Source organism: Mesoplodon mirus (genome assembly GCF_964341445.2).
Source record: "Mesoplodon mirus genome assembly, chromosome: 19".
Classification (NCBI taxonomy): Eukaryota; Metazoa; Chordata; class Mammalia; order Artiodactyla; family Ziphiidae; genus Mesoplodon; species Mesoplodon mirus.
In genome coordinates this window covers 55,608,645-55,634,580 of record NC_138995.1, presented here as the reverse complement: position 1 = coordinate 55,634,580, position 25,936 = coordinate 55,608,645, and the positions used below count along the sequence as shown (strand labels likewise).

The following is a 25,936-nucleotide window of genomic DNA, read 5'->3' as shown; positions in this document are numbered from 1 at the left end:
TTACCTCGAACTAGGACCACCTGCTCGGCATGGCCCGTGCCCACGGCATTGGTGACGGTGCAGATGAAGGTGGTGTTGAGGAGCCGGTCCACCGAGTGGACGATCAGCTTGGGGCCCTGGGCTACTGCTGAGGCTGGGAAGACGCCTGAAGTCCTGGGGGGTTTGGGGGTCACATGAGAAGGACAGCATGGTCCACGGGGAGTACAGGTCTGACAGCCCTCAGGAGCCAAGCTCTACGGACCTGAACTTACTCCTTAACACCCCAGACTGCGAGCTCCCTCCTTCGGGAGGACTCACGGTTTCAGGCCGCTGGTGCCCCTCTCTCACGGCACAGTAGTCCGGGACCCAGCCCCTCGTCCGTCAGCCCCAGGGTCCAGACCCCCGGCCCCTCCCCCGCTCAGCCCCAGGATCCAGACCCCCGGCCCCTCCGCCCTCAGCCCCAGGATGCAGACCCCCGGCCCCTCCCCCCTCAGCCCTAGGATCCAGACCCCTGGCCCCTCCCCCCTCAGCCCCAGGATTCAGACCCCCGGCCCCTCCCCGCTCAGCCCCAGGATCCAGACCCCCAGCCCCTCACCCCTCAGACCCAGAGTCCAGGCCCCCAGCCTCTCCTCCCTCAGACCCAGGAGTCTGGGTCCCAACAGGACTCACGTGCTCCAGTCGTAGCCTGTGGGCTCTGGTTTGCTGCGGACATCACAATTCAGGGAGGCCTCACTACGGCCGACATACCAGTTGTCATCATAGCCGGATATGGAGACCTCAGGGGGGTCTGGAGGAAATGGGGGGACTGGCTCAGTGACAGGGAGAATCCCAAAAGGGGTGATAAGTGAGCAGATAGATAAGAATCCTAAAGAAATGGGCTGGCAGGAGGTGGACCCATGGAAAATGCCTGGGGCAGATCAATCCGGGCTGTACAGACACTGTCCAGGGACACGGCTAAGGGTCATTCTGAGGAAGTTACTGTTCGTTGCAGGCAGCGCCCGAGGGAGCCATTCTAGATAATGTGTGTCATTTCTGACATGCCCAGAGTAGATAAGGGAGTTAGTTTAACTGAAGGCATTGTCTGGGGAACTAGTGTAGAAAATGCTGAGCTGGGGTATGGGGTATGATTAGACAGTGGCTGGAAAAGCTGCTAAAGTAACTGTTTGGCAGGGTGTTTGGAAGTGTGCCAGGGGGAGCCTCCTGGGTAATATCAGGCAGTGTTGGTGTGTAAGCAGTTTGGGGAAGAGCCAGCACAGAACATATCAGAAGGGGTTGATATTGACAGCGTACAGCGGGGAATTCCTTGGCGGTCGAGTGGTTAGGACTCGGCTCTTTCACTGCCGTGGCGCCGGGTTTAATCCGCAGAGTGGCCAAAAAACAACAACAAAACACATATTTTGTTGATAGGGTCCAGAGGGGTCAATGTGATTACACTGGGAGGCAGAAGTAGGTGTAGAGGCCGCAGGAGAGTCAGTATAGACAGTGTCCAGGGAGCCAATTTAGACAGTATGAATGGGGGTGTGTATGTAGACAATATTGGGTTGGGTAGTGTAGACAGAGTAGTGGATATAGACAGTGAGGGAGCAGTGTCAACTGGGGTTGTGTGCTGGTAAACTGGCTCTCTGAAAAGGGAGGGGGGAAAAATAGAATAGCCCTGATTTGAGGTGTTTGCCAGTTTCCTTGGTGTAAATACTCCACACGGCTGATTGAAGCTACCAGTAAGACTTCACTGGATGTGGAATTGGGAAGAAATGTATAATACCGACCCTTGCAAACCCATTCTGATTCACCATTGATTGTGGCAGCAAGGTGAGAGCCTAGTGAAGCCAGTATAGACAATGAGGGGGCAGTGTGCAGATGTTGTCCCGGGGAGCCGGTGTAGACAATGGGCAGGAAGGCAGTGCAGGATTTGACCCAGAATGCCAATGTAGACAACACTCAGGGATAATGTATACGGTGCCCTAGAGAAGTCGGTGTAGACAGTATTGGGGGTGTGGTCACATCCTGACGCACTCACAGCGCACAGAGAGGGTCACAGGCAGCAGAACTGGCTCCTCAAAGCTCTCGTGCTCCACTTTGCAGGTGACCTTGACACCATCTGCTTGGCCCAAGGGTACCAAGGTGAAGCGGCTGGTGACGGTGACTGTACCAGGCAGGGGTCCTGACACCTGGCTCTCTCTGGCCTCCCCATCCAAGGGTGAGAGCCAGGAGACTCGGGCAGGTGGCCGGCCGCCCGTGGAGACACAGCGGGCCACAGGTACAGGATCCAGACTGAGTGTGACTTCTTGTGTTTCGGCATGGTTCTGGGGCTGGGCTGGGGAGAGGAACATAGGGCAGCATGGGTCACTCCACACCTAGAGTCATTCAACAAACACCTCAGCAGTGGAGCTGAGCAGTTAAACCCCAACTGCCTGGGTTCAATTCCCAGCTTTGCTGCTTTGCTGCTTTGCTGCTTTGCAGCTGCATGGCTTTAGGCAAGCCATTTCCCAACTCTGTACCTCAGCTTCCTCTTTTGTAAAGTGGGGATAATCACAGTACCCACCACATAGGATTGTTGTACAGATTAAATAAATTGAGATGTAAAGCGCTTCGGATGGTACTTGACACTCACTGAGCTATCTAAGTATTAGCCATTATATTTTCTGTTCTGCTCTGCTAGAAAAACAGACAACGTCCACAAGTCTGGAAGAGGCCGAGATTTTAAAAGAAAAGCCAAAGCAGAATAATGAGGTTCAAAGGTCCAGCTGAAAAGCCCTCCAACTTCTTTTCCTTTAATCACCATTAGATTGTGGTGCCAGAAGTGGGATAAAGGCAGTGGAGCTTCCCAAAGCTGGAAAATTTTGCCCTTTTCACTCATCCTCCTGGAAAACATGGAAAAGTATTAGGCAGGGTAAACCTCCACGAGGAATAATAATGACAACCCACAGCTACTAATGTGTGCCCATAACCAGACACCTGAGTTCTGACACCTGAGTTCTCCACCAGGTGGAGAGATCCAGGAAGCATCTCTAGCTGCTTCCTGGATCTCTCCACCTGGCTATGTCCTGAGCTTCTCAACGTGGTACTGCCTTCCCCTCCTTTCCTATCCTTCCTGCATTCTCCCCTGACCGCCAAAGTCTCTGACGGGCCTGCCCACATCCTCCCTGATCACCCTCCCATCAGTCCTATGACAGCTCCAGGCACACCCACCCCATCCCTGCTCCCACCCACTGCAGGGTCTTAGCGACTTGCACTGCCTGGAGTGCTCTGGCTTCCCTTCTCCTCGTCTTGTTCTTCCTCCTCCTCCAGATCCCAGTCTCACTTCCTCAAGGAAACTTCCCTGACATCTGACTCCCCAAGAAAGCAGAGGCTTCACTGTTCTGTTCTGCACTGTTGTAGGCACCTGGTGCATGGTAGGTGCTCTCTACGCATCTCTTGAATAGAACAAATGATTGCAGAAGAGAGACCTTTGTGAGGGATGAGCGGGGAGAAGAGCTGCGCTTTTTGTGAAACAGCTGTGGTTTTGGGGCTCCCTGGGAAGGGAAGTGTGTATGGAGGGACAGTACAGGGTACACTTCCCCAACTCTCTGGGGCTGAGGTGGGGGAGATAAAGTGTCCAGAGTGACGTGGCTTCTGGGGAGTTGCCGGGGGACAATGGGATCCCAGGGGATTGCCTAGATTTAGCAAGAAATAGCATCTTCAAAAAGACGCCTTCGGGGCTTCCCTGGTGGTGCAGTGGTTGAGAGTCCGCCTGCCGATGCAGGGGACACGGGTTCGTGCCCCGGTCCGGGAAGATCCCACATGCTGTGGAGCGGCTGGGCTCGTGAGCCATGGCCGCTGAGCCTGCGCGTCCGGAGCCTGTGCTCCGCAATGGGGGAGGCCACAACAGTGAGAGGCCCACGTGCAGACAAAAAAAAAAAAAAAAAAAAAAAAAAGACGCCTTACCTAAGTCTTCCCCATTTCGCTAAGTGGTTGTGCGGGTCACCTTCCTGCTGGACCAGAAGGCTGGGAGTTCTTTTTTTTTTTTTTTTTTTTGCGGTACACGGGCCTCTCACTGTTGTGGCCTCTCCCGCTGTGGAGCACAGGCTCCGGATGCGCAGGCTCAGCGGCCATGGCTCACGGGCCCAGCTGCTCCGCGGCACGTGGGATCCTCCCGGACCGGGGCACGAACCCGTGTCCCCTGCATCGGCAGGCGGACTCTCAACCACTGCGCCACCAGGAAAGCCCTGGCTGGGAGTTCTTGATCCTCCTCCTCCCTTAATTCACAGACAAGCACCTTCTATCTCTTAAAAGTGTGATTATTTCCACTTCTCTCTTTATTCCACTCCCCTCCCCTCCTGCTTCTTCCCCCTTCCAAGCCAATGCCTCCTCTCACCTGGTCTCCTTGCTTCCCTCTACCTTTGTCTACCCTTCTGATGGGCCCACACACAGCAGCCAGTCATCTTTTTAAAGCAATTTCAAGAGCTTGTTCAGGGTGCTTTTATGGTTTGAAACCGTCTGATGGCTCCAAATAATATTTCAGATAAAGGGGATTCCCTGGTGGTCCCGTGTTTAGGACTCCAAACTTTCACTGCCGAAGGTTGGGGTTCAATCCCTGGTCGGGGAACTAAGATCCTGGAAGCTGAGCGGCGTAGCAAAAAAAAAAAAAAAAATCAGATGAAGTCGAGCCACCTGGCCTCTCTCTGTCTAGGAGGCCCATGCAATCGTCATGACCCTGTTGGTTTTCTTGCCTTGTTGAGGGTCACTCAAGCCCTTGCCACCAGGCCCACCAGCCTCCTTTCTAGAACATGCCAAGCTGGCTCTCATGTCCCAGCGTATGCATAGGCTGTTCCCTCTGCTTGTGCATTCATTCCTCTGCCTGTGGACGTGTCCCTGACGGTGGCTCCTGCTTACACTTTGAGACTCGACGAAGAGGCTTTTGCTGACCATTCTATCTAAATGAGTCCACTGGGGCCCTCACTCTGAGTATTGCAACATCCTGGTGTTTCCTTTGTTTGCCAAATTGATTGTTCTCTGGCTTTACCTCTAAAATATTTCCATAATCCAATCTCTTCTCATCACCCCCACTGCCTCCGTCTTGGTCTAGGTGTCATCACCTCCCACCTGGACATATGCCGTCATCTCCTTTGTGGTCTCCCAGCCTCCACCCTCACCCACCACATAGCCAGAAGGAGCCTGTGAAAACCCAAGCCAGATCACATCCCTCTTCTGTTCAGAATTTCCTGTAGCTCTTGTTCTCTCAAGGCAAAAGCCAAAACCTTCACGTGGTCCGTGAGGCTGTGATCTGTGCTCCCCCATCACCTCCTTGACCTTGCCTCCTTCTACTTTCCTCCATTCATGCATCTCCAGCCACACTGACTTCCTTGCTCTTCCTCAGACAGTCCAGGTGTGCCCTGCCTCAGGGCCTTTTCACTTGCTATTCCCACTGCCTGAAACTCTCTTCCCTAGACCTGCAGGGCTCCCTCACCTCCTAGTTTGGGTTAGCACCAGACCACCCTCGCTTACAATTGTAACCTGCTCCCCTCCAACTTCTGAAGCACCTATAACCACCTGACTCACTCTTATTTTTCTTATGTATGTTATCTACTCCTTTGTCTGGAGTATAAGCTCCAGGAGGGCAGGGAGTGCTGTCTTCCTCACTGCTTTATCCCTAGAGCCTAGCATAGTGCGTGGCACAGAGTAGGTACTCAATTTGCTGAATGCTCACTGCCGGCTGTCTCTCCAACTTGCAGAACAGCGTGTGGCAAACAGTAGGTGCTTAATGAATAGCTGCCCATTGGCTGAAGATCACGGACAAGGTCGATATCACAGCTAAAGAGGAGAAACAGACCGCTGAGGGGCTCTCGTGCATTGCACCCCCGACCCTCCCACTTCGTTGCAGCCCTGCCCCCCACCCTGCTCACCTATGACTCTGAGCCAGGTCACTCCCCGACTGGTGCCCCGGGGGAAGGTGGCAAACTCGCAGGTGTAGTTGCCCTCGTCCTCCACCGTCAGCCCCCGGAGGGCCAGTGTGGCGTCCCGCACCTCCAGCTCTGTGCCTTGCCCGGCCCCGGTGCTCTGCCCGGCATTGACGAAGGACAGCCGCTCCTTGCCAGGCTTCGGGCTGGGGAAGCTGGGACCATACAGGGGGTGGAAGATGGCCACGTTCTGGTTACCCTCAGACGCGTCCAGGCGCAGCCACGTCACCTGTGACACTCGGATTTCAGGCGCTGGGGGCAGCAGGTGGCACGGCAACTCTACGGTGTCCCCCAGGTGGCCCCGCACCTCAGCTGCGGCCCGAACTCGCACATCCTGGGCTCCTGCGGAGAGAGGAGAGAGAGAGGTCGGGTCAGTGAAGGACCCAGACACCTCCGGGCCAGGCCGGGCCATCACTGAGGGCCACCCCCTGAAATGCAGACCCGCAATGCAGTGCAGGAGTCTTTATGGAATCCCAATTCCCAAAAGGCCAGCCAGAAAGACAGTTTGAGGAAAACTAGGGACATTTGTGTCCAGGCTAGATGACATATGATTATGGAATTACCATTCATGATCTTAGGTGTGATGATTAAATTGTGGTTATGTAGTATTCCTTTAAAATTAAAAAATTTTTTTTAAATTTAATTTAATTTTATGCCACGCCTCATAGCTTGTGGTATCTAAGTTCCCCCACCAGGGATTGAACCCAGGCCATGGCAGTGAAAGCCTGGAGTCCTAACCACTGGACTGCCAGGGAATTCCCTATTTTATTTTTATTTTATTGAAGTATAGTTGATTTACAGTGTGTTAGTTTCAGGTATACAGCACAGTGATTCAGTTTATATATATATCTCAATACATATATGTGTATTGTATATTCTTTTTCAGATTCTTTTCCTTTATAGGTTTTACAAAATATTGAGTATAGTTCCCTGTGCTATACAATAGGTCCTTGTTGGTTATCTGTTTTATGTAGTCCTTTTTCTTAGAAGATAAATGGTGGATGGGACTTCCCTGGTGGTCCAGTGGTTAGGACTCTGCGATCTCACTGCTGAGGGCCTGGGTTCAGTCCCTAGTCGGGGAACTAAGATCCCACAAGCTGCACGGAGAAGAAAAAGGAGAAGGAGAAGGAGAAGAAGAGGAATAAGGAGATGATAAGGGGTGGAAATGTCACATCTGTAACGTACTCTCAAATGGTTCATCCAAAACAACAACAACCAAAACAATAAAGTGACGAAGCAAACGTGGCAAAATGTGACCCTTTGTCAAGTCTAGGGGCAGAGGATGAGGGAGGCTGCTGGGTCATTCTTCCAACTTACACGTGTGTGTTTGAAATTTTTCATTATCAAATGTTTGGAGGGAAAAAAGAATCCTCCAAAAATAACAAAAACCTGAATCTATCCCAAAAGAAATTTTAAAAAAATTCAAAGTGTGAGGATAGTTTTCATTTTGTTTCCTACACAGTAATAATACTTTCTCTCACCTTTCTATAAAACCTACAGCCCTCTGTGCCTTTTTTTAAAATTTATTTTTTATTTTTTTGGCTGCGTTGGGTCTTCATTGCTGCACGTGGGCTTCTCATTGCTGTGGCTTCTCTTGTTGCAGAGCATGGGCTCTAGGCACGCGGGCTTCAGTAGTTGCAGCACGCGGGCTCAGTAGTTGCTGTGCCTATTTTATTTAAAACAGCCTTGCTGAGATATAATTCCCACTCACCCATTAAAAATGTACAATTCAGGGACTTCCCTGGTGATCCAGTGGGTAAGACTCCGTGCTCCTAATGCAGGGGCCTGGGTTTGATCCCTGGTCAGGGAACTAGATCCCGCATGCATGTGGCAACTAAGAGTTTGCATGCTGCAACTAAGAAGTCCGCGTGCCGCAGCTAAGACCTGGCACAACCAAAATAAGTAAGTATGTAAATAAATAAATGTCTATATCTTATGTATATTTTTTTAAAAGTTAGACTAATAAATAAATAAGGTACGATTCCATGACTTTTCATATATTCACAAGAGTTGTGCAACCATCGCCATAATCAAGTTTAGGACATTTTTATAATCCCCCAAAGAAATCCCTGTACCCATTAAACAGTCACTCCCATTTCCCCTCCTCCCACCCCCTAGCAATCACTAGTCTATTTTCTGTCTCTATAGATTCTCCTCTTCTGGACATTTAGCATAAATCAAATCATACAACACGTGGCCTTTTGTGTCTGGTTTCTTTCACTTGGCATAATGTCTTCAAGGTGTACCCACGCTGTAACATGGGTCAGTGCCTTGTTCCTTTTTATGGCTCAGTAATATTCCATTGTCTGGATTGACCACATTGTGTTTATCCGTTCATCAGTTGATGGACATTTGAGTTGTTTTCACCTTTTGGCAATTATGAATAAAGCTGCTGTGAGCATTTGCGTACCAGTTTTTGTCTGAACGCATGGCTTTTATTTCTCAGCTTATCTTTTGTTTTCTGATTGCTAATAAAAACTGGAATAAAGGGGACTTCCCTGGTGGTCCAGTGGTTAAAACCTTGCACCTCCACTGCAGGGGGTACGGGTTCGATTCCTGGTCAGGGAACTAAGATCCCGCATGCCGCGCGGCGTGACCAAAAAAAAAAAAAAAAAAAAAAAAAAAATCGGGGGCTTCCTTGGTGGCGCAGTGGTTGGGAATCTGCCTGCCAATGCAGGGGACATGGGTTCGAGCCCTGGTCCGGGGAGATCCCACATGCCATGGAGCAACTAAGCCCGTGCGCCACAACTGCTCAGCCAGCGCTCTGGAGCCCATGAGCCACAACTACTGAGGCCCGTGCACCTGGAGCCCGTGCTCCGCAACAAGAGAAGCCAACTCAATGAGAAGCCCATGCACAGCAACTAGAAAAAGCCCGCACACAGCAACGAAGACCCAATGCAGCCAAAAATAAATTAAATAAATAAATAAATAAATAATAATTAAAAAAATAAAAACCAGAATAAAGATGAATGTTTCTCTGCTGTGTAAGGCAGTACAGCATGGTGACTGAGGGCAGACTGCCTGGGCTTGAATCCTAGCTAGGCAACTTACTGGCTGTGTGACGTTGGGCAAGTCATTTAACCTCTCTGTGCCTCAGTTTCCTCGGCTGTAAAAGGAGGTTAATAATGGTGCCCATCTCCTAGGGATTGCCGTTTAAGGATTAAAGGATGTTTGTAGAGTACTTGGCACACAGGGCCCCCGGAAACACAAGATCAGTGCTTGGTAAATAAACATAGCCAGGTAAGTGTAATTACAAGTAGCCCTCGACACCCAGCCTCAAGGCAAGGCCCATGCCCAGCTGTCTCCAGATGTGAGGGGAGGAGCGTGTGCCGCCGCTGACCTCACACAGGAATCCAGGGGAAATTAACAGGGGACCCTAGTGAGAGGGTCCCCAGCAGAAGGCAGCCCATCCCAGGCACTTCTCAAAACAAGTCATCAGTGAAGGCCATTGTGTGACACAGACATCATCTCGTGGAAGCCCCACATATATCTTGCAAATCAAACCCAAGGGTGCCACCTTGGAAGGTGGTCTCCTCGTCTGCAGCGGGACCAAACTGCCGAGTGTCATGTGTGGGCCCCCAGAGCAGCTGGTGGGGGCTTCCTGCTGGCTCTGTCCCTTTCCAGGTGGGGACCTTGTTTCGAGCCTAATTTCCTCCATCTGTGAAATGGGGATGTTTAAACAGCCCTGCAGGGTCCCTTGTGACACTTCCATTAAAATGATTTTCTCCTGTAAGCTCCTCACAGGGCTGGCAGGGCAGGGGAGTCAAGCAGAGGCGGCCAGCCATCCGCTGCAGGCCAAATCCGGCTCTCCCACGTAGTTACTTCTGGCCCACATAACATTGTTCCAGAAGTGAACTAGCAGCCAGAAGGGTCTGGAGAGGAAAGGTTGAATCCAGACAAACATAGGATATGAGGCTCTGGGGGCAACAGTTAGGTGGAGCTGTGGAAGGGCCACCCCCTTCCCTCAAGGTGCCAGGGAGCATTACCCACATGGCCCCCAAAGGCATTGAGTATGGGACAAGGGTCCCCAAAGGCTATGCCCCTTTCTAGCTGGGTGAGGAGGGAAAGGCACTCCGTCAGGGAAAAACCCAGGCCAGTGTGAGCTGCAGAAGCAAAGTAGGGCAGGGCCAAGGGCTTAAGTTTTCTTCTTGAGGTAAGTGGGAGCCCTTGAGGGTTCTTCACTTGGAGAAGGACTTGGCTAAAGTGAAGATTTTATTTATTTATTTATTTATTTATTTATTTTATTTATTTTATATTTATTTTTGGCTGCGTTGGGTCTTTGTTGCTGCGCACGGGCTTTCTCTATTTGTGGCGAGAGGAGGCTACTCTTCATTGCAGTGCGTGGGCTTCTCATTGTGGTGGCTTCTCTTGTTGCGGAGCACTGGCTCTAGGCGCGCGGGCTTCAGCAGTTGCAGCACATGGGCTCAGTAGTTGTGGCGCATGGGCTTAGTTGCTCCGCGGCATGTGGGATCTTCCCGGACCAGGGCTCGAACCCGTGTCCCCTGCATTGGCAGGCGGATTCTTAACCACTGCGCCACCAGGGAAGTCCCTAAAGCGAAGATTTAGAACTTCAAGGGCATGAATGGTAGGAACCTTCCCGCCAGTTATTCTTTCCCAGACTGTGCCAACCAGTGAGCAAAAAACAGTGACTCAACCCGCAGGCCCTGGGTGCTAGAGGGTCAGCCCCTGAGGACAGGGATTTGCCTGTCTTGTTTCCTACTGTATCCCCAGAGCCTACACCAGGGCCTGGTTATAGTAGGTGCTCAATCAATACTGTTAAGAAAAAAAAACCTGTTGAATAAATATCAAGCTCTGTTCTGGGGGCAGGTACCACAGATGTGTCAGGACAAATCACATGCTTGTCCTCTAGGAGCTTACATTCAGGACGGGAGACAGATATTGTACAGACAGTGATCACCAAGCACTTCGCTGGAAAGACTGAAGGGGTGGGGCTGGGGGTGACGGGGAGAACCTAGAGCAGGGGCCTGACCCAGCCGAGGGGAGGGGCAGGAGAGCTTCCTGGAGGAGGTGACCTTTGCCAATGGAAGCCAAGCTATAGTCCACAGAGCCCCACACCCCTCTTTGGATCGCTGGGTCCCTTCTGGGACTCAGATTTCCTGTCCTAAGGAAGTCATTGTGGCTGCAAGATACCTCTTCTTCTGGGGAGTTCTCTGGCGGTCCAGTGGTTAGGACTCAGCACTTTTACTGCTGTGACCTGGGTTCAATCCTCTCTTCTGAGGGAGGCTGCCCTCCTGCATCTAGAGTGGCTCTGGCTGCTTCAGAGGATTTAAAAAAAAATCCACTTTTAGGAATTCCCTGGCGGTCCAGTGGCTAGGACTCTGTGCTTTCACTGCGGAGGGCACAGGTTCAGTCCTTGGTTGGCAAGCCACGTGGCGCAGCCAAAAATAAATAAATAAATAAAAATTAAATTAAAAAACCCCACATTTAGCTTCTTGTGGGGCAAGGTTCTCAGCAAGTTCCTTCATCACCAATACTCTGTCCCCGATGGCCACACAGCCCGCCTCTCTCCAACTAGCTGGCCCTCGTCCCCTCACCCTGCACCTCACTTTCTCTCCATCTCACACAGCAGATTTTCATGACCTTCTTGGCTCTCTGAGAGCAGGAATTCTTTGCCTGGTTTTGCTCACCCTCAGTATCTGCAACAGAGACCAGCTCCTAGTAGATGCTCAATATTTGCAGAATGAATGAGGTTCTAAAATCCCACAGCTTGGACTTCCCTGGTGGTCCAGTGGGTAAGACTCAGCGCCAGTGCAGGGGGCTGGGGTTTGATCCCTGGTTGGGGAACTAGATCCTGCATGCATGCCCCAAAACTAAGATCCCGCATGCTGCAACAAAGACCCGGCACAGCCAAAAAAAAAAAAAAAAAAAAAAAAAAAAAAAATTCCCATGGCTCTACAATCCCTATTCTAAGTGTCTCATTCTGAATGAATGGATAGGATGGTTCAGCCCCTGTGGGGTTAGTGGCCCATTTATTCGGTATTTCCACCTCAGAAAAAGGTTCAGGATGGAAGCTTTGGAGTCATCCCTGACTCCTCTCTTTCTCTCACCATCGCCCCCTGCTCCGCGCCACCCATGCAATCCATCAGGAAATCCTGTCAGCTCCATCTTCAAAATATATCTGCAAAGCGGACCAGGTCTGATCCCTGCATTGCCTGCATCCTGGTCTAAGCCAGTGGCATCTCTCCCCTGGCTCATCCCCCCAGGGAGGGTTGCCGTTGCCCCTGAAGTCTGTCCCCACACGCAGCCAGAGAAGTTACAGCATATCAGGTCCCCGCTGTGGCTCTCTCCTCCCTCAGAAGAAAGCTCAAGTCTTTACAGCGGCCCACAAGGCCCTGCGTGACCTGTGCTCATCCTCTTTCTGACCTCATCTCTCACCCTCTCCCCTTGGTTCACCCTGCTCCAGCCACACCATCCTCCTCACTGTTCCTCGGACATGCCAGGCAAGTCCCACCTCTGGGCCTTTGCACTTGCTGTTCTCTCATCCTGGAACACTTTCCCTTCCCTCCCTCCCTTCGGATCTTTGCTCTGGAGCGTTCCCTGACCACCTTAATAATGAGAACAGAAACTCCATTAACCCTGCTTCGATTTCCTCATAGCAGCTGATGTGTCTTCCCCACGAGAACATCAGTGCCGGGAGCAGGGATGTTCGTCTGTCTTGGTCACTGTTGTATCCCCAGAGCCTAGAACAGTGACTGGCACACCGTAAGAGCTCGATAAAGGTGAAGACGGGAAATCAGCAGTGCACTAGATCATACAGGCTGAGGCTGAGTTAGAGTTTGGGCTTTTTCTTGGGGGCACTGGGGAGCCACAGAGAGTTATAGGCAGGGGGAGGGACAGGGTTAGGTTTGTGCTTTAGAAAAATCCCTCAGAACGGAGTGGGTCGGGCTTCAGGGGGCAGGGCTGTGGGGATGGAGGAAGAACCACATTGGAAGCTCATTCAGAAGTTGGAATGGTTGGGACACGGAGGCTGACTGGCTGTGGCGGTGAGGGGGACGGGGTTAGTGTGGGTTGATGCCCAGATGTTTTGCGTTTCAGGCAGAAGCAGGAGAAATGATGCCAGGAGGAAGGCTGGCTTGGAGTTCGGACCCTAGTGTCCAGCACACTGCTGGGCAGGTGATTGTGCCCTGACCTTGGCCAGGACGTGACCAGCACCACAGCAGGGGAGAGTGTGGCCATGGGAACACCGCCCTCCCTCAGCTTCCCTTGGCCAGCCAGGCTGGTGACAGCTTCATGAGGTGTCAGCTGGGTCCCCAGACATGCTTCCTCTGCCTGGGCCCTGGGATGCAGGCTTCCTGTGGTGGCAGAGTCGGGGCTGCCCAGGGCATTGTGTGAGCCCAGGGGAAACATCTGGGGGGGTGCTGAGACTTATAGCCTGAGACCCTGAGATCTGGAGGAGGGAAATCAAGGCAGAGAGGAAGGGGCTGGGGGCCCGGACTCCTGGGTCCCTTCCTGGCTGGCTTCTCCAGGCTTGGCTCGTGCCCTCCAGACCAATAACGCATCATGACCTGCCCTCTCACCACGGGGCGCAGCAGACTCCAGCAGGCCCTTGAAGGCCAGCGTGCTTGGAGCTCTGGCCTCAGCTACCTTGTCAATTAATTGACTGCATTCATCACAGTGCCCACCCTCACAGCGGACATCCAGGAGCCGATCTGAGGAGGGGGTGAGCAGCGGTAGCCAGGATATGGGGCTGTCTGCCTGGGCCTGCATTTCGGCACCTCCTTCCCCCAGCCCACCTCTCTGATTGTGGTCATCACTCAGCTCGGGGGACCCCTTCCCTCCCTGGTCTGAGATTTCCCTGCCTTTCTGCAGGGGCTTGACCCCCCTGAAGGTTTCCCCTGTGGGGTCTGATACTTCTGGTAGTGAATCTCTTCCTGGTCAAGCCTCTCAGACAGAACCCCACTCCCACTGATCTGCCCAGCGTAGAGTTTACACCAAAACATTTCTGTCTCTGAGACTCTGGCCTCCTCCTCCTTCAGGTCCTGTCTCTTTGATCTCTTGTGTCTCTGTCTCTGATTCTTAGGGTTCCGAGTCTGCCTGCCCTGTGTCTTCCAGGAGTCCCTGGTTTCTGCTCTCTGTGTCTGTCTGTCTGTCTTTCTCTCTAACTGCTTTATTGGGATACAGTTCCCATACCATACGATTCCCCCTTTTAAAGTGACCAGCTTGGGATGTCCCTGGTGGCGCAGTGGTTAAGAATCCGCCTGCCAATGCTGAGGACATGGGTTCGAGCCCTGGTCCGGGAAGATCTCACATGCCGTGGAGCAACTAAGCCCGGGCACCACAACTACTGAGCCTGCGCTCTAGAGCCCGCAAGCCACAACTACTGAGCCCGAGTGCCACAGCTACTGAAGCCCACATGCCTAGAGCCCGTGCTCCGCAACAAGAGAAGTCACCGCAATGAGAAGCCCGTGCACCTCAACAAAGAGTAGCTCCCGCTCACCACAACTAGAGAAAGCTCGCATGCAGCAACGAAGACCCAACGCAGCCAAAAATGAATGAATGAATAAATAAATAAATAAAAATAAAGCGTCCAGCTCAATGGCTTTTAGTAAATTCATAGATTTGTGCCTCCATTACCACAATCAATTTCAGATCACTTTCACCAGGCCAAAAAATTCCTAGCTGTTCTCATATTCTTTTTCTCCTGTATCTCCAACATCTGAGGTCTGGGTCTCTCTGGGTCTGGGTCTCCTAGTCTCTGGAATCCGGCTCCCTGCACCGTTTCCTGGGGTCCCTAATCCCTCCAGGTTTCTGGTCTCCATCTCCCAGGGCCGCCGTTTCTCGGTGTCTCTGACCCTCAGCTCTCTCTGCCTCCTGGGTCTCCCCATCTCTGCCTGTCTCTCCACACCTGTGACATACTTTCTCTTTGCTGGGCCATCTTACTGGGTCCCCTCTTCTCCTCCCCCTCCTGCTCCATTTCTCAGCATCACCGGGACATTAAAAATGTAACAGCATCCCTGGTGGAGGCGGGGGAGCTGGCCAGAGTGCCCAACTCCCTGTCCCTCCCGTGTCCACCACTCCCCATGGCCCCCACACACTGCTGGCCTTGAGGCTCGCCTGTGCCCCAACCTCCTTGGGCCATGGCATCGCCGTCACTGACTGGCTGGGGTCTTTTGGGCCCCCTGCCTGTCACCAAACCTCTGTCTCTCTCTCTATGCTGTTCCTGCCTTTACCCAGATGTCCTTCCAGCTCCCTTCCCCCTGCTCCCCCTCCCACACTGCCCCATCCCTGTGGCTGTATTTCATTCCCCCGTCTCTCGGTTCCATTCCTGTATGTGTCTTTGACCCCAACCCTAAATTTGTTTCTGATGCCCTCCCTCTATTGGCTTCTGTCCCCACCCCTGTATCTCCAGCCTCTCCCTGTATCCCTCTCTCCCCTATCCTCTCCCTAGGATGTGAGCAGACCCACTCTTACTTCTCCCCTGTCCAGTCCCCCTTCCCTAACAAGAAGAGACAGAAGGCCGGCAGTCCCCCCTCCTCCCATCCCCCTCCGCTACCGTGGGGCTGACTGGCTGACATGGATGAGCAGTGAAAGCTGGGAGGACTGGGGAGGGCAGCCACAGCATGAAGCCCAGGTGGTGCACCCTCATTCCGTGGAGGCCAAGGAGGGGGAAGGCAGAGGAGCCAGGGACAGGGAAACAGAGATGGATGGAAAGGAGAGAGAGAGGGCAAGAAAGGAGGAGAGAAAGAGCTTGGAGAGAGATTAGAGAGCCAGAGGAGCAGAGGGAGAGGGTGAGAAACGGAGAGAGGAAGCGGGGAGAGAAAGTGAGGGAAGGAGGGGAGGGAGAGACAGAAAGAGAGGGAGGGAGAAAGGGAGGGAGGTGGGAAGGAGAGATGCAGAGAGGAGAGCAGAGAGCAAAGGCACAAGGATGGAGGGTCAGGAAAGGGGAAGACCTCCTCCTCAGGTGCTAAGAGCTTCCCCCCGCCCCCGGGGACCAGTGGGACCTCTAAATCCCTCCAATGGCCCCGCAGGGAAGGAATTATCTCAGTTTTCCAAAGGAGGAAGTGGAGGCTCGGAGGCACTTTCTGAAGTCTACCAGGCGGGGCAGAGCCAAGAAAGGCTCTGAAGTCTGCAGACTGGCTGTGGACCCTGGGAAAGTGGCTTGCCCTTTCTAAGCCTCTGTTTCCTCATCTGCAAAATGGGAACAGGAACTGGACCTGTCTCCCAGGGTGATCAAGAGCCTTCCATGAGATCATGCACCAAGTCAATGTCTGGCCCAAGGTCGGGTGGATTCTGAGCATTCTCACAGAGGCGGCAGGTTCTGACTTTATCTCCCTATCTCTGACACAGAGGGAGAGGCAGGCGATGGAAGAGTCAGTACACAGTTCTGGGTCAAAGCTGGGAGACAATTCAGACACATGCTGGGAAAAAAAGACCAGGGGTCCCGCAAGCTCACTCCGTAGTTTCTGGCAAACCTTTGGGAAACTCCAGTATCCTGAGTTTCTAGCTGGGAATAAACAGCCGGGTCACCTGCAAAGGGGCGGGGCCAGAGCCTCCTTCACCTGTTTCCTCCCATCCCCTCCCTCTCCCGGGGCTGCACCCCTCCCCTAGGGGAGGTGGGGGGAACGGGAGGGCGGGAGAGTGGGCCGAGCCGAGGGAGAGACAGCGGATTAGGGCGGCGTCTCTTCGCGTCCACCTCCTGCTGCGGCTCCTAGGACAAAGGCGCGACTAGAGGAAAGATAAGGTCCCGAAACCGGGAGTCCGGGACCGGGAGCCAGGAGAGCGCCCGCCCCCGCCTTGCCCTGGCTCGGCGAAAGTGAAACCCGGAAAACTTCCCCAGGGATGCCCCGCCGACGGCTCGCAAGGAAAGGGAAGTGTCCCAGCCGGCGGGACTCGGCCTCCGTAGTCTACCTGGGACACAGCCGACCGAGCCTCCAGCTTCCAGACAGGGCCTCCGGCCCTTAATTTTATCTATAACCCAAGAGTCAGGGTTTCTGCCCACATTTGTATCTGAATCTCAGGAGACATTCCAATGCCCACAATTAAATCTGGAGCCCAGGAAACAGGGCCTTTTGCCCTCCCCTCCCCCCAATTCTGTCTGGGACCCAGGAGACAGAGCCCCCTGCTCACAACCTGGAACCCACAAGTTTGAGCCCTTCCTGCCCCCAATTCTACCAGGACCCCGGTAGACAGAGCCCCTAGCCTTCATTCTTCCTGGGACCCAAGAGATAGAGCCCTCAGTCCCTAATTTTTCTGGGGCCCGGGAGTCAGAGCCTTTAGCACTCTCGGGCTCGGGGTTGGAGCTCGCAGGCCCTTCCCCAGGTCGCCCGAATTATCACTCTTGGCCCTCTAAGGGACCCAAAGTCCGAGCTCCCCGCCCCTCTCGAGGACCTCGGCATCTGGCTCCCTGCCCTCAATTCTCCCCGGGCCTCAGACTCCCAACTCTGGGAGAAGGAAAGGGGGGTGGTCTCGCCTCATCATCGCGACCCTCCTGCTGGGGGTGGGGAAGGGGATGGGTTCGCTCGCGGCGGGGAGGTGCCTGCGGTCTCTCACCGGTTTCCCGGAGCAGTAGCAGCAGCAATGGCAGTAGCGGCAGCTTCGGCGGCGACAATTTCGACGGCGGGAGGGCTGCGTCCCGGGCCATGGAGGGCCCGGGGAGGGACTGGGCCCGGGCGGGGGCCTGCGGGCCACTCTGCGTGCGCCGATCGGCTGGGCAGACGCGCAGGTGCCTGAGTGGCTTCGGCTCCCGGCTGGTTCCCGCCGCGCTCTGCTCTCCCGGCTCTGCTCTCGCGGCTCTGCTCTCGCGGTCCGGTTCTCCCGGCTCAGCGCCCCCGGCCCCCAGCTTCTTTCTGGCTTCGGACTCGCTGACGTCACAGGACCCACCCCCTTCTTTCCCCGGGCACCGAGCCGCTCTTAGGCTCGGGCCACGCCCCCTCAAGCTGGTCTGACCCCGCCCCCTCCTGGGATTCCACGCCTGCCCCGCCCCCCAGCATTCCTCTCCCTCCCTGTCGTAGGATTCTACCTACACCCGCTGCTTCCCAGGATACTCTGTCCGCCCCTCCCAGGATTCTTTGATCACCGCCCTCCGTCCCAGAATTCTATCTTTGCCTTCTCTTAGCATTCAAACCCCGCCCCTTAGTGTCCTAGCCACGCCCCTTTACACCAGAGGTTGCCCTCGCGCCCCGCCCCCTGCCTAACGGGGCACGCTTAGGGGCTTCCGAACGTCCCGCCTCCGTGAAGCCCCGCCCTCCAACACGGCCTCTTCCATTCGTTCTCCAGGTAGTCTGCCCCGCCCCTTCCCAGGAGCTAAGTATACCCTGGCCTCGGTCCCGCCCAAAGTCCTAACCCCTCCCCCTTCAGTATTACTCCTGGCCATCTCGTCATACCCGCGTGAGGCACGTGGGTTCTCATAGGTCCGCCCCTCTGGAGCCCCGCCCCCACGCTGAGTCCCCACCCCCTTCCCCGCCTCGAGACTTCCCCAGTTCTCGCCCCGGGGCCACTGTCTCTCAGGTCTGTGCGCACCTCAGCCTATCTTCATCTTTTTCAATCTCTGCCTGCGACTCTGGGAGTCGTTTCTTTTTAGATTTCTGTCTGTCTCTTTTAGTGTCTTTGTTTTTGTGTCTATCTTTGCCTCTCTTTTTCCGTCCCTGTGTTTATCTCTGGGTCTTTCAGTCTTCACGTTTCCGTGTCTCTTAGTGTTTCTGGTCTCTTTCTTCCTGGTGTCTTTTTCTATCACTGTTTCTGTGTCACTTGGCTCCTTGTCTCTTTCCATCCCTTTGACTTTGTTCTCGGTCTGTGTTTCTGTCTCTCTCGCTCCCTGCATCTGTGTCTCTCTCTGCGTCTGTGTCTCTCTGTATGTTTCTATCTCTATCTTTCTCTGTCCCTCTGTCTCTCTGTGGGTTTCTGTGTCTCCTTCGGTGTCTCTTGTTTCTCTCTGCGTCTCTCTTGACCTCTCTCTCTCGCTCCCTGCATTCCCCAGTCCTCTCCTGCATCTGGTCCGCACCGTCTCCTTACCGCAGCCTTCCGCCAGGGGGCAGCACAGACCACCCCCGGCGCTCCGCTGGCCCTGCGGGGCTGGGCTAGGATCGGGCCTCCAGACTCCGCTGGTCCCTCCCCGTGTCCTTGTCCCACTTCTATCTTCCCAGCCTCCTCGCCTCTTTGTGTCTCTGGCTCTGACTCGGCCCCTTTGTCTCTCCCCGGCGGCTCCCGCCCCTCCCCACCCCCACCTACCTCTTCACATTCCTTGGACTGCCCGGGGGAGCTGGTGAGGCCGCCCAGCGTGTAGGGACGAGGGCGGGAAACAGGAGGCCGAGGGAGGGGATGCCACCGAGCGCCTGAAATCCCTCCGTTCCAGTTCCTCTGAAAAGGAGCTGATCAGCTGGGGGCAGATGCTTGGGAGCTTCTTGCCCTACCAAGAGGACCCCCATAGACTTGTCCTCCCTTCCCACCTGCCACGCACCTGAGTTTTTCTCTGGAGAGTTTTTCTCTCCAGAAGGGCAAGATCTTACATGGTGGAGACTCTTACTGACTGGCATTCATGTCTTGGTAAAAATGCTATTAATAAATGTATTTAGCACTTACTATGTGCCAGGCACTGATCCAAGTGCGTTACAAGTATTATCTCAAATAACCCCCACAGCACCCTGTGTAATAAGGAAACTGAGGCACAAAGAGAGATGAAGTGACTGGACCCAAAGTCAAACGGTTTGCTACTTGTCAGTTAATTCCGCACAAGAATCCCGTGAAGGGGACACTTATGATCCCCATTTCACTGAAAAGTACACAGAACACAGAGTGATCATTTGCCCCACGCTACCCAGCAAGGAAGTAGCAGGCTGGGAGCTCCCCATAATGTGTTTCTCAGACTCGACACTAGCCTGGTGTGAGGCCAGCTGGACAAGTACAGTAGTCCCCTCTTATCTGCGTTTTCAGTTACCCCACAGTCAACAACAGTCTGAAAATATCAAATGGAAAATTCCAGAAATAAAACATCTTGGGTTTTTTTAAATTTTTATTTTTATTTATTTTTGGCTGCGTTGAGTCTTTGTTGCTGCAGGCGGGCTTTCTATAGTTGCGGCAAGCGGGGGCTACTCTTCGTTGTGGTGGCTTCTCTTGTGGAGCACGGGCTCCAGAGCGCAGGCTCAGTAGTTGTGGCGCACGGGCTTAGTTACTCCGCGGCATGTGGGACCTTCCCGGACCAGGGCTCAAACCTGTGTCCCCTGCACTGGCAGGCGGATTCTTAACCGCTGCGCCACCAGGGAAGCCCACTTCACCGGTTTTAAATCATTCTGAGTAGCGTGATGAAGTCTGGAGCCCTAGATGTAAATCATCCCTTTGTCCAGCATATCCTCACTTATACGCTACCTGCCTGTGAGTCACTTAGTAGCCGTCTCTGTTATCAGATCTATCAGATCGACTGCGGTGGTATCACAGTGCTTATGTCCAAGTAACCCTATTTTACTTAATAATGGCCCCAAAGCACAAGAATAGCAATGCTGAGGACTTCCCTGGCGGTCCAGTGGTTAAGACTCCATGCTTCCACTGCAGGGGGCACGGGTTCGATTCCCGGTGGGGGAAATAAGATTTCTCATGCCACACGGCGTGGCCAAAAAAAAAAAAAAAAAAGATGCTGCCAATTCAGATATTCTCTTACTGTGCCTCATTTATAAATTAAAGTTTGTCATAGGGATGTATGTATAGGAAAAAACATTGTATATGTAGAGTTCAGTACAATCTACGTTTCCAGTGGGGGTCTTGGAACATACCCTCCACAAATAAAGGAGAACTACTGTAGGTACATAATAAATTCTCTCTAGAACTCTCTGTCGTCTCCCCATCTGGGGCCACACTAAGGCCAGGATCTCTCGGGTTAGTGCCATCTTTGCTACTAACTTGCTTTGTAAAATTCTCTCCCCTCCCCCATTTCTCCCTTGAATAAAATAACCAGTCCCCAGGGAGACTTATTCCAGGAAGCCCCCCTTAGCACCCATTCTTCTCCTGGTCTGTCAAGGAGCGTGCTCAGCTGTCTCCCGGCTATTCTTTTTTTTTTTTTTTTTGCAGTACGCGGGCCTCTCACTGTTGTGGCCTCTCCCATTGGGGAGCACAGGCTCCGGACGCGCAGGCCCAGCGGCCATGGCTCACGGGCCCAGCCGCTCCGCGGCATGTGGGATCCTCCCGGACCGGGGCACGAACCCGCGTCCCCCGCATCCGCAGGCGGACTCTCAACCACTGCGACACCAGGGAAGCCCCTCCCGGCTATTCTTTGTGAGCTGCGGTGAGCCCAGGAGGGAAGACCCTGGAGGGTGGTAGGCTGGAGTTTCATACCCCCAGCCACATGCATAAGGGGACATGGATAAGGTTGAGCAGTGCTGTGTGTTTGTTGACAAATGACTGGGTGGGTCTCATACCTGGGGAGTTAATTTCCAGTGTCAAGGAGTCTCAGAGGTGACAATTCACTGAAGAGCCATAACCACCAGGAGGTAGGGGCACAGGGCCAAAGGCTTCCTGATGGAGCTGGGGAGTTGACGCCAAGTATTTTACCTGCCCAGTAACCTCTTCCATACTAAGCCCTTATGGTTCAGAGTGAGCCTGGCCAGTCCTGGCCAATCAGAGCATTCGATCCCCTGGCCACAGGGATTGGTTCAGTGATGGGGGTGGGGCCCATTCCTGACCAATAAGAATTAGCCCTGAGACTTCTGCTTGAACTAATAGGAAAGGGACACCCTTTTTTGATGGGGGTTGCTAAACTTGTAGGGTAGAAATCTGGTACTATAGGTGCCTCCAGAGGCAAAAGACCCTGCCCGTGCATGGAGGACAGCAGAGCTGAGAAATGGAAAAGGACAGCTTTCTGGGTTTCCCTGGGGGCGTGGTGGTTAAGAATCCACCTGCCAATGCAGGGGACACGGGTTTGAGCCCTGTTCCGGGAAGATCCCGCATGCCATGGAGCAACCAAGCCCGTGTGCCACAGCTACTGAGCCCCTGTGCCACAACTACTGAAGCCCACATGCCTAGATCCCATGCTCTGCAACAAGAGAAGCCATGGCAATGAGAAGCCCGCGCACCACCACGAAGAGTAGCCCCTGTTTGCAGCAATGAAGACCCAACGCAGCCAAAAATAAATTAAAAAAAAAAAAAGGATAAACCTCCCTTATAAAAAAAAAAGAAAAGGACAGTTTTCTGATGAGACTATTTGAGCCCCTAGATCCAGCTATGCCTGAAGGTAGTCAGCCTTTGCCTTTGATCTTCCTGGTTATATGAGTGAATAATTTTCCCTTTTCACTTACACAGCTTTTTGGCTTCCGTTTTTTGTCATTTGCAACGAAGCATATCTTTACTAATAAAATCTGTACGAGTCCAGAGGTGGCACAAATTCCAGTAAAGTTCCAAGGACAAGGAACGGGGAGTGAAAACTTGTCAGAATTCTTCAAGATGTCCTGGCTTTGAAGGACAGGCAAGCCTTGTTACAGCTGGAGAAAACGAGGAAGGACGTTCCAGGTGGGAGGAATAGTAAAGGCACAAGGTGTGAGAGAGGGAGCAGTGGGTGTGTGAGGGGCAACAGCTTAGCAGGTCCTGAAAGCAATAGGGAGCCACAGAAAGTTGAGGAGCAAGAGGAGTCTACTCCAAACTTGCCTTCACTTCCTGGAGCCCCAGATCCTGGTGGTTCATTCCTCCTCCTCTCCCCTTCCCCCAGACCCTTGGCCAAGGTGGGAGGAGGGGTCGGACTGAGGAGGGCTCAGGCTACCATCTGTATGCAAATTGCCTGGGATGCCATGCAGATGAGGGACCTTATGCAAATAGATGCCCTACTGGGAGGCAGGCCAGGACCCTCCCTTCATTAACTCGGGGACCAGGTGCTGGGCGGAGCACCCCTTCCTCCCTGGGGTCCTCTTTCTCTCCTCCCCCAGCCATCTGTTCACTCTCCCTCCAGCGACCCAAATCCCCCTTCACCAATATCTGCCCTTAGAGTGGTACCTCTCTCCACCTGGTTCCTTCCTTGCTTTTCTTTCTGTCCCTCCATTTTCCATGAATGATGATATAATAATAATAATAACAATAATAATAATAAACACATACTGAACACATGCTCTGTGCAAGGCTTTGTACCAAACACTTTCCACAGTTATCAAATTCTCCCAACGACCCTATGATTTTTATGTGTGTCTGCTGTATTTTTTTTTTTTTTTTACTTATTTTATTTATTTATTTTTGGCTGCATTGGGTCTTCGTTGCTACACGAGGGCTTTCTCTAGTTGCAGTGAGCAGGGGCAACTCTTCCTTGCGGTGCACGGGCTTCTCATTGTAGTGGCTTCTCTTGTTGCGGAGCACGGGCTCTGGGCACACGGGCTTCAGTAGTTGCAGCACGTGGGCTCAGTAGTTGTGGCGCACAGGCTTAGTTGCTCCACGGCATGTGGGATCTTCCCGGACCAGGTCTCGAACCTGTGTCCCCCGCGTTGGCAGGCAGATTCTCAACCACTGCGCCACCAGGGAAGCCCTGCTGTATTTATTTATTTATTTATTTATTTTTTTAAGAATATTCAGTTGGGGAGGGAGGGATGGATTGGGAGTTTGGGATTAGCAGACGCAAACTATTACATATAGAATGGATAAACAACAAGGTCCAAGGGAACTCTATTCAATATCCTGTGATAACCATAGTGGAAAAGAAGATGAAACAGAATGTATATATATATATATATATATATATATATATATATATATATATAAATAACTGAATCACTTTGCTATACATCAGAAACTAACACAACATTGTAAATCAATTATACTTCGATAAAAAAAAAAAGTGAGCTGAACGTGGAGGGGAAGGATGGAAAGATCAAGTAAGCCCCAAGTATCTGCGAGTCCTTAAGGTACTTCTTGCTGGTGACTCGCTCTGCTTGGTGAGTCCTGTGCCCACGTATGTCATGCAGGTAAAAGCCATGGCCACCAAACATTTTCCTCCAGCTGCAAGTGTGGCTGAGCACATTTGCCCCCATGTGGCCCTGGCATCTTCTGGATGCAGAACCTCCTGGCTTCCCCTCGACTCTGGGCATGGAGACCACACCACGGTGAAAGGACAAGAGAGCCACATGGACACCAGAGGTCAGGTAGGGGGCCCTCTGATTGCTTGCGTCCCAACTCTCTTGCTTCTCACGTTTGTTTTAATCTGATTCAATAAACCATGGGACTTGAGCACCTTTATTTGGCCACTGTGAGCTCTTCTGCTCTGGGGCCTCTGGGCATCTGCTCAGTTGCCTACAAGGAGGGTCCCATAGCATCAACTTCGCACGGCCACAGATCCCACTTGGTCCATTTTGTGGCTGAGTAAACTGATGACAGGGGGTGGGTGGGGTCACCTGCAGAGACTTCCCAGCATGCATTGCACAGGGATGGCTGCTCTCACTTCTCACAGTGGCCATCCACGGCCCAAGTGTGATTTACCTCCATGTGATGGACTCAGGGGGAAGTCACTTGCCCAAAGTCACACGTCCGCCCCCCCCCCAGCCCCCTCCCCCTGCTTCGGAGCTCCTCGTTTCAAACATTTTTTCTCTTCCTTTCTAACTGGAACGATCTCTCTGAATCCCAGTTCTTTCTATGTTTCTGTCTTTGTCTCTACAGGCCTACCTCTCTTTATGGCACTTTGCTTTATTGCGCTTCCCAGATCCTGCATTTTTTACAAACTGCAGGTTCGTGGCGACCCTGTGTCGAGGGAGTCTATTGGCGCCATTTTTCCAACAGCCTTTGTTCGCTTCGTGTCTCTGTTGATAATTCTTGCAATATTTCAGACTTTCTCATTGTTATTCTATTTGCTATGGTGATCTGTGATCAGTGATCTTTGATGTGACCGCTATGACTCACTGAAGGCTCAGATGAGGATTAGCGTTTTTAACAAGAATGTGTTTTTTAGTTAAGGTACGTACATTGTTTTTTTGGTCTTTTTAATAAATTAATTTATTTATTTTGGCTGCGTTGGGTCTTCGTTGCTGCACGTGGGCTTTCTCTAGTTGCGGCGAGCGGGGCTACTCTTCCTTGTGGTGCGTGGGCTTCTCATTGCGGTCGCTTCTCTAATCGCGGAGCATGGGCTCTAGGTGCGTGGGCTTCGGTAGTTGTGGCTCACGGGCTCTAGAGCTCACCCTCAGTAGCTGTGGCTCACGGGTTTAGTTGCTCTGCGGAATGTGGAATCGTCCCTGACCAGGGCTCGAACCCGTGTCCCCTGCATTGGCAGGCGGATTCTTAACCACTGCGCCACCAGGGAAGTCCCACATTGTTTTTTTTGGCATAACACTATTGCACACTTACTACAGTATAATGCAAACATAACTTACATGCACTGGAAAACCAAAAAATTCATGTGACTCGCTTTATTGTGATATTTGCTTTATTGCCGTGGTCTGGAGCTGCACTGGAAATAGGTCCAAGGTATGCCTGTATTTGTCTGTCTTTGCCTCTCTCCCCACGGCTCTGACTCAGTGGCTCTCTGTCTTCTCTGAGCTGCGCCAGTCCATCCCCCTACCTCCCCTTTAGCCTCTCCATCCTCCTTTCAAATCCCTCTCCCTCTGCCTCAGTAAGTCTCTCTAGCTGGCCTTGCCGTTTCTACCCTCTCTTCTCTCTGCCCCAGGCCCCTTCACTGGGGTTCCTCCAAGTCACCCCTCCTCCCCCAGGGAGTCCTCAGCTGCAGGCATCTGGCCACCCTCAGAGTAGACAGCTAAATCCCTAATTCCATCCACTCTACGGCTCAGAGAGAGCTTTTCCTCTGGAAGCTTCAATTCCCCTGGGTCTCTGGCAAGAGAGACTGGGAACTTTTACTTAAGGGGGCAGCACCCCACCCCGCAAATAGGCACTGGCCCTCAGGGGCCAGGCTCAGCTCTCTCTGGACCCCCAGCACCTCTCTCCTCCACCCTCATCCAGCTGAATCACCTCTTTCTCTCTCTCTCTCTCTCATTTCTTTCTCCATGACATCAGATTCTCCCGAGGTCCAGCAAGGGGGCAGGAGGGCCAGTGGGGAGGGGAGCATCACCTGTGCCTCTTTCCCCTTTCATCCCCCAGAGGAGGCTCTGGCCACAGGA

At 52.9% G+C, this 25,936-nt stretch overlaps 1 protein-coding gene across 2 annotated transcripts in view; it reads right to left on the bottom strand.

The window, feature by feature from the left end:
- The window catches only part of NECTIN2 (nectin cell adhesion molecule 2), a 28,079-nt gene extending 10,325 nt beyond the window's left edge, over positions 1-17,754 (bottom strand). For both annotated transcript variants that reach the window (XM_082606834.1, XM_082606835.1), the window contains exons 1-5: positions 17,427-17,754; positions 5,862-6,257; positions 1,997-2,293; positions 649-766; positions 5-153 (exon numbers count right to left, since the gene is read on the bottom strand). In XM_082606834.1, the coding sequence (XP_082462960.1) occupies positions 5-153; positions 649-766; positions 1,997-2,293; positions 5,862-6,257; positions 17,427-17,517 (1,051 nt within the window). In that variant the 5' untranslated portion in view covers positions 17,518-17,754. The remainder of the gene's footprint in view (positions 1-4; positions 154-648; positions 767-1,996; positions 2,294-5,861; positions 6,258-17,426) is intronic.
- Between the last annotated feature and the right edge of the window lie 8,182 nt (positions 17,755-25,936).